The following is a 12,867-nucleotide window of genomic DNA, read 5'->3' as shown; positions in this document are numbered from 1 at the left end:
AGCCACTAAGGATTTGAAAACGTTAAACTTCAGATCTGTAATATTTTCAATCATTCCTACAGTTTGGTGCAATTGTAAGTCTCATAAGTAGGACACACACTACCTAACCAGTTGACTTGTTTTTTTAGATCTTTCATTGGTTCCAAAAAATGGAAGACTTAAATATCTGAATAAATTAGATGTTTAGTTGGTGATGCTTGATCAATTATGCATTCAATTTAAACAATGATTTTAGTTGGTCAAAACTTGAAATGTTTTTGGCTTTACTGCAGAAGCAACTCCCAAGTCAGTTCTGCAGCTAATGAATGTCAGAGGACTAAGCATCGCTCATGTGAAAAGTCATTTGCAGGTAACTAAGTTCATCATCGTCATGAGTTCTTAGCATTCTTCAATGTTCACCCAATTTTGATCACGAATCTCTTTTAATGCAGATGTATAGAAGCAAGAAGCTTGATGATTCTGGGCAAGGTAAGACATGAATCTTGATTCAGGAAGAAAAAAATAACCTTCTTATTAGAGGAAAGATAAGCAGTCCATTCACTTCCATAAAATATGAAAACTTAACCCGTTCAAGGAGGCTATAAGATTACAAATGCATTCATCACATAAAAATAATGTCCTCTACTCTACATAGCATTACAGGAAAAAAAAAGCTACTGCATCCATCTTTTTTACTATTCGTCGTATATAATCTAAAATACGGTTCAATGATGACCAAATATATGAATATTTTGAATCAGTAAACAACCAAATTAATAGACATTGCATAACAATGGCGTTGGTTGAATAGATAATTTATCTTGATAATTTTTCAACAAGTATTGAAACATTGCATTTTTCGTGAAGCTAGCATCCCAAAAGAAATTACTGCAATTTTCATAGGACGAATGGATCATTCAAAAATGAAAAACGATCAAATGAATGATCTGCTGCAAAGATGTTGATAAAAAAGCCACAGTTAATTAACAATGAACATGTACTTTGTTCCAAAAGTAAAGGATGTTGTCGAGACAGTGGTTAATCAAGGCAAACTGTTTTTTTATCATAAAATATGTGGCAATGCTTGCAATTTTACCAAATTCAGACAACACATTTTGTGATCTGTTAAAGTTTATAAACTTAACCATGTACAATTTTTTTGCAACTGATGGCTGCACCATTGGTGCTGAAACCACATATTCTCTTAATTCTAGCATTGCAACTAAAGTTTTTATTTATGATCGATGCTGAAACCAAGTACTTTCTCATTATTTTAGCATTGTTCTGAAACTTAGTTTTCTCATAACGTTAGCATTGCATATTAAAGTTTTCTTTTTTTATGTTTATGCTAAAAAACTCAACATGACATGAAAGAGAAAATGTTTCATGAGAACATGGAATATATTCGTCTTTACACAACTCAGTAAAAAGTGTTGTTTCTACAGTATTATCTCAAAGGGCTACACTCACGATGCAAGGAAGGCCACATATTTATAGCAATTTGTACTCAAGAAGTAGTCCCTTCGAACATTTGAAACATGCAAATGGTGGGATTGTTCTAGCAAGCAATTTAGAAGAGGGTAACCATCACGCTAGAAGTAATCTACATGACTCTACTTTTCGACCAACACGCAGCATCCAACATTTTCTATCAAGGTATGTCGAATGCATTCTTGTTTTAAGCGTTTGCCACCTTGGTCCATTTTGAGAAACACTTCCACTTAACTGAGCCGTGAACCATCATAACTAGGTTCATAGACCAATTCATGAATATCACAAAGAGTTTCTATGGATGTGTCACCATTTATTTCTACTTTCAACTTGATTTTAAACATCTTGAGGGAGAGATTTTCGTATCAAGGAAATTTAATTTCGACCACAGATGGATAGAGCAACAAAAACAATTTAGAACTTTTTATTAGTGATCGTGATCATCACCTCATGGTATGGCCAGATGAAGTGGCAAAATTTCAACAAAACTCCTGTTCTCCTTTTTTAGTTTCCTGACTTGTACACATGTTGTGTTTATCTATCTATCTAAAGGCACCAACTATGGCTGTCTAATCAAAGTCTAGTGTCTTCACCGGTGAGAAAAGAATTTGTACATGGGAACAACATGATGAAAGATATTATGAATCAAATACAAGACAAGCCTTCTGATTCACACAAATTTCATATATCCAACTCAAGAACACGAGATGCGCCAATGAGACCTAGCCAATTTCTCGAGGAAAAGAAGTGGCCACCACTAGATCAAAGAAAAGACAAATGGTTACCTATCACAAGCAATTGCGACAGTAGTACCTCCTCGGCTCCATTCAGTGTTTCTCAATGTCAATGGTATTTCCGAGAGAGAGCAAAGATTATACGGTCTCAATCAACTAACAATGACTTCACACCAATATTGAATTCACAATCCGAAGCGTCATTTCTACTTGAGGTATATATCATTCGCTCTTGACATGATCACTTTGTTATGTGAGGATCCAAAAACTTCTTACTTGTTTCCTTTTAATTCATTTTTTTCTTCAGCTAAAAGAAGAAAGAGGGTTCACGGAGGAGGAGAGGAAGCCTGATTTGCAGCTTAAGTTGAGCCCAAATAACGGTGTAGATGAAGAGAATCATCAAAGGAGTGCTCCCGAAATCAATACTATGCTCTCTCTTTCTTTGAAAGAGACATGACCAACCTAGAGTAAGTTATAAAATAGCTTATATACACTTACGTATGTAACAGTAGGCTGGACGGAGACGAGTACTTGAGATCTGACCATGCGCATGGTAGACATAGGAGCTAGTGAGATCTTCTAAGTACTTGTCTTCAATGCCATTAATTATAAGGTTTCTGCTATTACATTTGACTAGGAAACTTTTCGGCCGTAGTTCAGTAGGGATGTAAAATGAACGATGTTATATTGTAGCTACGACTTTTCGTATGAAAGCTTTATTTATAAATGCAGTAACCTCACTTGTTAAAGGAGATGCATGGCATGCATATTGTTGATTACCAAATAGTTTGATGGATCAGGGAGATATTAATGATCAATATTCATTTTAATCAACTGAAGATATTGATTCATATATACAAAAAATATGAAGACACTTTTCTGCCTAATACTTCAATGGTACATTAACCACTCCATAAATCAAGGCATTAAGGAAAACAAAAGAACAAAAGCAAACATTTATGTAGTAATCCTGGTCCATACGGTCTACTACGTGTGGTAAAATTATAAATTGATCGTCGAAGAAACAATTAAAATCTAAAAGACTTAAAAATTTAAGATAACAACATTCGCACAATTAAGGAGTTAGAAATAAAACAGAATAAAGAAAGAGGGAAATTCAATGTGGTCAAAAACTTTTCAATGAGAAATAATAAATATAAACCTAGATGTGATCTACAAAATTTTAACATTCATTCCATCATCATATAAATGCTACTGAGTAGAAAGAATGCATTCTCAGCTCTTACACTATTTTTAGGTTTTGCTTCTTCATGTTGATGAGAAATTCAATTAATGTTTGCCAAGAATTTGAGGTGGAAGATTAATATATAACAGTAGACACAGACACATGTGGTTAGCAATCAAATTAAGAAAAGGGAATGAAAACCAGTATTTTTGAAATCACCTGTGGAGAGTTTCATGAACAGTACTAGTTTGCAACTGGCAAGTCAAAACAGTTGCATGTATGCAAACAAATTAATGACTAAATATCCAATCAAGCAGTAAGGTCTAAACTAAATTGTTTTTTGGGTCGTCTTCCTTCTTAATATAACTAGTTCAAACTTTATATCTGCATACAAATAAGTAAAATATTAAGTGTGTGAGTGTAATTACGATCACCAAAACTTGGTAGTTTGCGATACAAATGAAAGGTCGATCGATCAGCGACATAGTGGAAGTCTTTTTTCCTCCCTTATTTCTTTTTTTGTGAAATGGGCGAGTTGTAGCATTGCTGATGGCCCCAATGGGATAGAAAATCAAAATTCTGAAGACATCGTATTTTAGTTGCGAAGGGATTTTTGGGAACTAAAAGACGAATAAGTTAAAACGGTACGTTGTGCTTCTATTTACTTCTCACTAGAGCCGTTCCAATCTTCTTGTAGACCCTGTTACACTTGTATCAAAACTACAGGTTAACCGGATAAGTAATAAATTAAAAAACAAAATGTAATAGTTTATACCATATTTATTTTAAAACTTTACAAATTAAAACAATAAAGATATCATGATAAAGTAACATATAAAATTCATTTAAATAGAATCGTTCTTCTAACATTGTTGGAAACAATATCTTCAATTAGTTCTTCATAATCTACTTTCTCCAATGCTAAATTAAAAGGTTAACATATATGACAATTGTAGTTTAACTCAACTTCTCAAGATACCCTGGCTCAATTCTAGGGCTGAATTCTCGGTTAACTCTAAACTTTTTGTGTGTGTTTTCGAAGGGTTATATATATTGCACTGAATGATTGCGATCAGTTTCACGATAAAGAAGTCAATGAAACTACATATGAGAAATAGAGAACAAGAAAGTGGAAGATTATTAAATAAGGTCGTACTTGGTGTTTCAATCATTAAATTAGTCACTGAGAAAATAGATTAACACAACTAGTCAATAGGAGAGTTCAATCTTCAAATTGAAGTCTCAAGGAGAAGGGATTGACAATTTGCAATCGTAATCGGGAATCGGCTAATTAACAAATCTAGAAGAAGAGAGGAATTGGAGCATTGATCTATATTGTTAAAAATCAAAATACACAGAAAAGTTTGGGAGCCAACTATTCTGAATTATACATTGGTACACCTTCGGCACAGCCTTGCTTCTCAAATAGTTCTCTTGGAGTTGGTCAAAGTGTGGTTTTGGATGCTGTTGCCGGTAGAAGGTGAGTGTTTATGCACCTTCTTGTTTAATTATTGATTTGTTTTCCTTTTCTGTTTCCTTTGTTTCTTTGTTTCTCTCTTTACACCATTTAAGTACATTTTTTCTGTTAATTTCAGTTAAAAAAGAAGACTTTGACTTGTTAAAAAAATATGAACATCAAACGACAACTCATCTTGGATGCTCGATCTATGTATTCAACCTACGAAATTGCTCAAATGTTATTTAGGAATGTAAACAAAGAAGTGCAAGTTCTAGCAGATTTACGGTTGCACTTTAGTTGAGAATCTAAGTTAGCAAACCCTACCATCTCCCCTTTATCTATATTTTTCCACACCCCGACCACCTTGGAGAAATAGCTCCAACCCTAATCGAAATTATATCATAAACCAAATACACACATATATCAGTTTCTCATTTCCATTTTACAGTCTTTCCATCTTGGATCGGTTTACTTTTAGGAAGCTGAACATGCAAGATGATGAAAAGATGTAAAAGATTAAAACAAAAAAGAGAACTAAATATGGATAATTTAATAAAACATTGAAAAGTTTGACTAATCAGGCTAAGTTTTAAATAAATTATAAAGAAGGTGACAAAATGAAAAAGAGAAGTAAGTTCAACTTCTGACTTTAACAAATGAGCTTCCAGCTGGAATCTTGAAAACCGGTGGGAGTTTTCAAGATCTTCGCATATATCCTCAGTTAAGAAAAGAAAAAGAAATGATTAAAAGTTAGGTTTAGGCAGCTTGAAGTTTGCATGTGGTGGTTGGTTTTGGTTCATTGTTGACAGTAACAGTACCAAGGAGTTCGACAACGATTTTAAGTTCACATTGATTATATCGTCATTTAGGGCTACAGTCATAAAAGGGGGTGATCAAGAAAATATAAAGACGACTCTCTAACCGAAATTTCTCACCCCAAGTAAATTTGGGTGAAGGAGTTTAGTTACTGTGGCTAATGGCTTAATTCCCTTTGCTATTGATTTTGACCATGGTCCTTAGCTAATATCTCTTTTAGATAAGCCATGGATAAAATAAAAATTGAGAAAACTATAAAATTTTGTCTACCAAAAGTAAACAGAAAACATGAGAAATAAAGCTGCCAGCAGACAACTCTAGGCAAAAATCAAGAAGCTAGGCTGGCTAGGAAACCCAAAACTAGCAGCCAATCTACCAGGAAAAGCAGCCAGCAACGCAAATATCCACCATGCTAGCTAATGGTCGTGGCAAAATTCTCATGATAAGAGAAACTTCTACTAGATATTAATTAGAAGAGATCATGTCAATGGAAGATACAACATATACATAAAAATAGACAAATAGTATCATATCGTACCCTATATCTTTGTTGTATCTGTGAATATGCAATTGACTAACCTCGTGTTCAATTTGATCATACCTTCATTCCTGGTTAAGATAAACAAGAATAAAGCTGCAGAAAATGAATAAAATAAGAAAGTGAAAGAGTTGCCACCCATCAACTCAATGAATATGACGAAACCTAAGAAAGATCTGGAGAACAAACTTAGGAGAGCTGTGTTATAACGAACCAAACTGAAAACCCGAGGGGTATGAATGATGATAGCAGCAAGATAAACCGACCAACAACCAGACGACCAACCCAAAAGCTGATGCCTGAGTGGCAAAAGCGTTGACTGCGATGAATAACGGAAAGGGTTCACTACAAGCTCCAATTAAAGAAAATCCAAGAGCCAGCCGACAGCCACACAAGAAAATCCCTTGAAAAACAAGCAAGCAAAATCGAAGCACATTACACACCATTTTTGTGGTTCTGATAGACAGCATGATAAACTATTTCTGAATCTAAATGACGTAGATGGTAATTACATCGGTTTTCCCAAATCTATGATGTTCTCGTCGATCGATCTACATGTTGATTTATTTCCATCTCTATTTCCTTTAGGCTTTCTTCTTCGTTTTTATTTACGTATGGAACCATGCTTAGCTAGGTCAACAAAAAGGAATCTCATACAGGTCTCAGTTAATGGGATAGAGTGAGTAAATTCCAATTTTTATGCTTCTTTTTCGAAATTGTGTTTTGTAATTAGAAAAATGAGAAAAGTTAAAAAATCTCTATTTTCTCTCCTCACTTCACCAACCGTTGACTCTCTCTCTCTCTCTCTCTCTCTCTCTCTCTCTCTCTCTCTCAAAAATCAAAATCTCCAAAAAAAAAAAAAAAATCTATTCATCTTCAATAGATTTCTTAGTTGAAAAATCCAATATTGATTTTAATATTAAAAATATTTTATTTATTTATTAAAATATTATTTTTCTCTTTAAATATTTATCCTCAAAGTTTTCTATTGGTGCTCTCACTTGAAAATCATTTTTGGAGTGATCTCCATATTTAAAGAAGAAAAAAATTTCTCTCCTACTTTTTTCCATTTTGTAGATAGTTTTGAGGAAGCTCTTGGAGCAAAATATAAATTCAAAATCCTTTTTTTCTACATTTTCTCTATTTTAAAGAAACTGTTGGAGACGCTCTTAATGGGGCCGATGCCTCCTTCGAGAGTGTTTTCCTCTTCTTGTAGTGGATCATTGTTGGGTTATGTGGTCTTATGCACATCATAATTAACCATAACCCGAACCGAATCCATATGAACCACGATATATAGCTTGGTTGATATAAAAATCATACCTTATTTATCATGGAACCTTTGATGATTATTCTAAACCGAACAACAAGCTTCAACTCATCGTCTCCATGACAGCCAAAGAGACCCCTTGAATCATTTCATGTCGTATGCAAAAGAGGAGATGATATTCCTTATTTTTCTTGTTGCTAGACACTAAAAAGGTTGATTTTATAAGAGATCTTATAAAATAAACATTTTTACGGTTAAGTTGGGTTTTTTCCATATATAATTAAGCCTCCTTATATACTATAAGAAACTCTTTTGGTATATCTCTATATATATTTATCTTATTGATCATAATATGATACGATTAAACTATAATTAACTAAATAATGTATTTCTTTCTTATCTACTTAACTAATCATAACTAATCCTGTTAAATTATAATTAAGATTTATAATATTTCTCATGTATCTATTTGAACAAATAACAAATCCTTTCCAATCAAAGTGGAAAATTTGTTTTGGGTTATTTTTGTAGAAATCCTTTCAAAAATAAAATCATATACAGATTCAATGACTTTTAGACGAATCGAAACAAATCCTAGAGCGTTTAGAATATTAGATTTTAGATTTGTTGCAGGTTCTCATTTAGCACTATAACCCAAATTAAGTTTTCTTTGTTGTACATCCACACATAAATACGTTTTGGCCTCCGGTGGGTACTAGCCCAAAACCCTAAAATCTAGTTGATAAGCGGCAACCTAATTGACACATTACACCAGTTTTAGCTTATTTTTCGTTACTTTATTTTATCAAAGATCTTTCGATTAAGATATTTTTATATAAATTTTAGATTTTCATTTTATTGAGTTTAATTTAACTAACGACGAGTTCACTTGTCTTTTGGTCCTAAATTATGGCTAGTCTTGTGATTTTTAGGGCTATTTTGAAGATGATGTTGTGGAATGATGTTGGATGTTTTTTGGCTTTGGGAAGAAGATAAAGTGAAGATATGGAGCTTTCATAAAATCTATCCTCATTTAAAGACAAAAATGGAGGCTCTGTGACCTTTAGAAATTTTAAACAAGGACAAATTATGGGATATGACATACTATCAAAAGATGACATTTGTATCCAAAGATGGGATAAAGCACAATCTGATTAGCATAAGCCAACTTTATGATATTAGATTTGATGTAGAGTTTCAAAATAAATTTTGTTGTTTACTAACTACTAAGAGCCGACAGCAGTGCCGTTCCTAAGGTTTTTGATGTTCTGTGCGAAGATACTAAAAAATGCCCCTATGTCTATATTTTAAGCAAATGAAACGATGAAAAATACGATTTTACTAAAGGGTTTGGAACCTAGTCAAGCTAGGCAGCTCAACCTTACGCCGAATTTTATTAATTAGCATGAAAAATACAAAGGGGAACATAAAAACCAAAACCCCAAATTMCAAATATAARTATATCAACYAAAAYGATGTCTTCGTGCACTTCTTGAAGCAAAAATATCAATTACTTTTTCATATTCAACATTCAGCAAGTCAGCTACCATTATTATAAGATGATAAGAGAGCTTGTATTAAKTGGAAATACAATGAATGCATAATGTCAAAGTTGATCAATTAAATGTTACTATGTTAGAATTTAGAAACAAAATCATACCTTAGTTTTAGAAACAATGCAATCGACTTCCACAGTTCCACTTCTAGAATCCAGATTTGAAGAAATACAAATGCATTCAACTGTATCTAGATTTGAAGGATTGAGATTTGAGAAAGAATGAATGATTGAAATTTGAGAGTTTAATCGACAATCATGTATTCGAGTAAATATACGGGCAGTCGGCAATGCATCGACCAATCATCAAGATCGATCCATCGTCCCATGGACATCGTTAGACTCGTCACCATTAATCGTCTTCCTCTAAAACTGGAACATCATCGTCAAAAATCAAAAATCGAAAATCGAAAAACTCGAACATTCAAAGAGCAATAGAAATCGTCAATTTCAAATCGTCAAAGTCAATCGTCTTCTGAACTGTGATCCATCTATCCCATTGTAACCGATTCAAGTCATTGGGTTTGTTATTAACAAGTCTGATCAGTTGGGTCTCTGTTTATAATTAAAGTCCAAGTCTCAAATTATTAAACCCCAAAACTCGAAACTAATATTATATAAAAATTTGATGCCCCTTTGGGCTTTGATGCCCTGTGCGGTTGCACGGGCTGCATGTGCCCAGGGCCGGGCCTGGCCAATAGAAAAGGTAATCTTTACCTAATGAACTTCACCTCCAAAGAATGAGTAAAGACCCTCTGTTTGGTCTTAAAGAAGGGTGAAGAAGCTTGGCTCTGACACAATAAGTTCTCACACCTTAACTTCTAAAACCTTGACAAATTGGTTAAACACAATCTGGTACGTGATTTACCATATATAAAGCTTGAAAAAAAATCATCTTTGTCCTACATGTGAAATGGGCAAGCTCAAAAGAGCTTTACACAACACAAAGTCTGATACCTCTTGCTCTAGACCTCTGCAAATGCTACATGTCGACCTCTATGGTCCCATTTCAGTGCATAGCTTGTCAAGAAATAAGTATATTCTTGTTTTAATTGATGAAATTTCAAAAAGATATACTTGGATTGAGTTTGCAAGACAGAAGTCAGATGTCCCTGAGATATTAATCAAGCTACTAAAGAAGATCCAAGTTTTGCTTCAAAGTGAAGTTTAGAAATTGAGGAGTCACATTGGTACAGAATTCAAGAACTCGAAAATTAAAGAGTACCTTGTCAATGAGGGAATTTCCGAAACTTCTCTACAACCAGAACTGCATAAGAAAATGGAGTTTTTAAAGGGGAAGCAAGAGTTTCTGATGACAAGAACTTTGCATCTCATAGGATAGGGTTTCAACTCTATAATTTACTAAAACTGATAGATAAAGCCTTTGTCTCTATGCACCAGAGCCTCTGGTATCTTCACAAAGGTATGATTTATATATCTCTAGGCTTTCAAAGCATTCTTAATCAAAACCTATTCAGATTCAAACTTTTTGAATACGTTCATTAACTCTACTTTTTAGTAACCAGAGCTTCTAGTTGTGTTGCCAAAGCCTCTATTTGTACTAACTAAAGCTTATGGATACGATAGTTAGATTTCATGAATCAAATTCTACTTATAATTAATCTTTTTTTTAAACCTTTTTAGGTAACAAGGGTAAGCTATGTGACCGGAAGAATCGAACTCAACATCCAGAGGTCCTGTTTGTACAGAATCTCTTCTGGTCCAGTAACACTTGTGTGTTTTTGCTCTTACATTGGAGATGCAGGTTATTTTGAAAGTGACAGCCTTATCATTTTTAGTTTCCCATTCCAACATTCACCATGATGTATGCTAACGCGCCTACTTTCCTGCAACGTCTAGTCCATGCATCACTTTCTTATAGGACCTACACAAAAACATTTCATGAACCTTCCTTTCAACTATCTTTCAAATTTTAGCACTCAAGTCCGACTATAAAATCCTAATTTCAATTCCAAGTTCATTTACGCTCTCAAAATACTTGTGCTTTAAGAGAATCCTAAATTCAACTGTTCATCGTCTTCTCCACCTTCAAGCAACAATGTCCGATGTTCAATCTGACTCAAACAACTCACAAATTCTAACAAGCCACCTTCGATCTGGAGAAGCTGCAACTAGCACCATTGTTCATCTTCCCCTAAAACCGAACAACCATGTTGTGTGTCAAACACTAATGAACTACTCATCAAACTATCATCCTAATATTAATATGCTTCAAACTCACTTCCTTGTGCCCTCCCTAATTAACATGGATGATCAAATCCCACTTAGGTTTACCTAACAATATTGGCAAAATTGTAAATTTATCAAAGAAGAAAGGGGAATCATAGGGCAGACTAACATTCCCAACAATATGATCTGTGAAATTCGAATTTCACGATCATTGTTTTCTCAAATCCCACTTAGGTTTACCTAACAATATTACTCTAAGCCTATCTCGTACCCATCTCAATTTTGAAAACAATTTCTCCCACCAGCGTGGAACATGCTCTTCAGCATTTTGAACAGAATGTTGACCTGCAAATTGGGTAGCACGGACATGGCCAGTTTTAATGTGCTAACCATCATGTACAGAATATACTTTGACCTACCTCTGGACAACTCACAACTTCTGTACACCTAGTTTATCGTCGCCATTTATAAGGAGCAAGATAAGGCGAAAGGGAAGAGAATTGATCGCCCTTCCATTTCCTCGTTTATTGGTGCCTTTTATTAGGGCCAGGACTTATACATGAGAATATACCATGCAACGTTTGTTTGATGACACCAGTGCATGTGATCAACTCGCACAAGTTAACTTTGTGCAAGGAAGGATACCTCAAAGCGAGGCCCTTATTGAAAAAGGATAAGGGTCTACATTAGGGATAAACCCATGTGCAGAACCCACATATGTGTAGTCGAGGCCTTAGAACCAAGGTCTTGGATCTTCACACGCATAGGAGATGAGCCAGAGGAGGGAGATAGAGAGGAAGCTGAGTAAGAGAGTGTTGAGATTAAAAATTGAGATGAAAAAGAAATAGAGAGTTGAGAGAAAGAAAAAAAGAACAAAGAAGAAGAGAGAGGGAGGAAGAAAACAAAAAGAGAGAAGAGAACATGAGAGAAAAAGAAGCTAGAATAACCAGAGAAGGAAAATGCTGAGAGACAAAGAGAAGATGGTCCGAGAGGCACACATAACTATTTTCCCTCTCTCTCCTCCAATGCAAGCAAATCTACTAGTCATGTTGGTCAAGCAGCAAAGACTATTAAAACAAAGGTGCATACCTCGAACCCTAACCAGCCAAACCGGCCAGAGGAAAATGCTACATGTTGACCTCTATGGTCCCATTTCAGTGCGTAGCTTGTCAAGAAAAAAGTATATTCTTGTTTTAATTGACGAAATTTCAAAAAGATATACTTGGATTGAGTTTGCAAGACAAAAATCAGATGTCCCTGAGATACTAATCAAGCTACTAATGAAGATCAAAGTTTTGCTACAAAGTGAAGTTTAGAAATTGAGGAGTCACATTGGTACAGAATTCAAGGACTCGAAAATTAAAGAGTACCTTGTCAATGAGGGAATCTCCGAAACTTCTCTACAGCCAGAACTGCACAAGAAAATGGGGTTTTTGAAGGGGGAGCAAGAGTTTCTAATGACAAGAACTTTGCATCTCAGAGGACAGAGTTTCAACTCTATCATTTACTAAAACTGATAGATAGAGCCTTTGTCTCTATGTACTAGAGCCTCTGGTATCTTCACAAAGGTATGATTTATATATCTCTAGGCTTTCAAAGTGTTCTTAATCAAAACCTATTTGGATTCAAACTTTTTGAATACGTTCCTT

The 12,867-nt window shown here is 34.5% G+C and overlaps 1 protein-coding gene across 1 annotated transcript; it reads left to right on the top strand.

Annotated features, from left to right (window-relative positions):
* Positions 1-2,125: 2,125 nt before the first annotated feature.
* Positions 2,126-2,953, top strand: LOC112523659. Its single transcript, XM_025133346.1, has 2 exons — positions 2,126-2,419; positions 2,512-2,953. The coding sequence occupies exons 1-2, from the start codon at positions 2,186-2,188 to the stop codon at positions 2,659-2,661; spliced, it is 384 nt and encodes a 127-aa protein (XP_024989114.1). The 5' UTR covers positions 2,126-2,185; the 3' UTR covers positions 2,662-2,953.
* Positions 2,954-12,867: the final 9,914 nt, after the last annotated feature.

Source organism: Cynara cardunculus (assembly GCF_001531365.2).
Source record: "Cynara cardunculus var. scolymus isolate 2C chromosome LG 12, CcrdV1, whole genome shotgun sequence".
Taxonomy (NCBI): Eukaryota; Viridiplantae; Streptophyta; class Magnoliopsida; order Asterales; family Asteraceae; genus Cynara; species Cynara cardunculus.
Note: the sequence above shows the minus strand (reverse complement) of the source record. Positions and strands in the feature narration are given on the sequence as shown.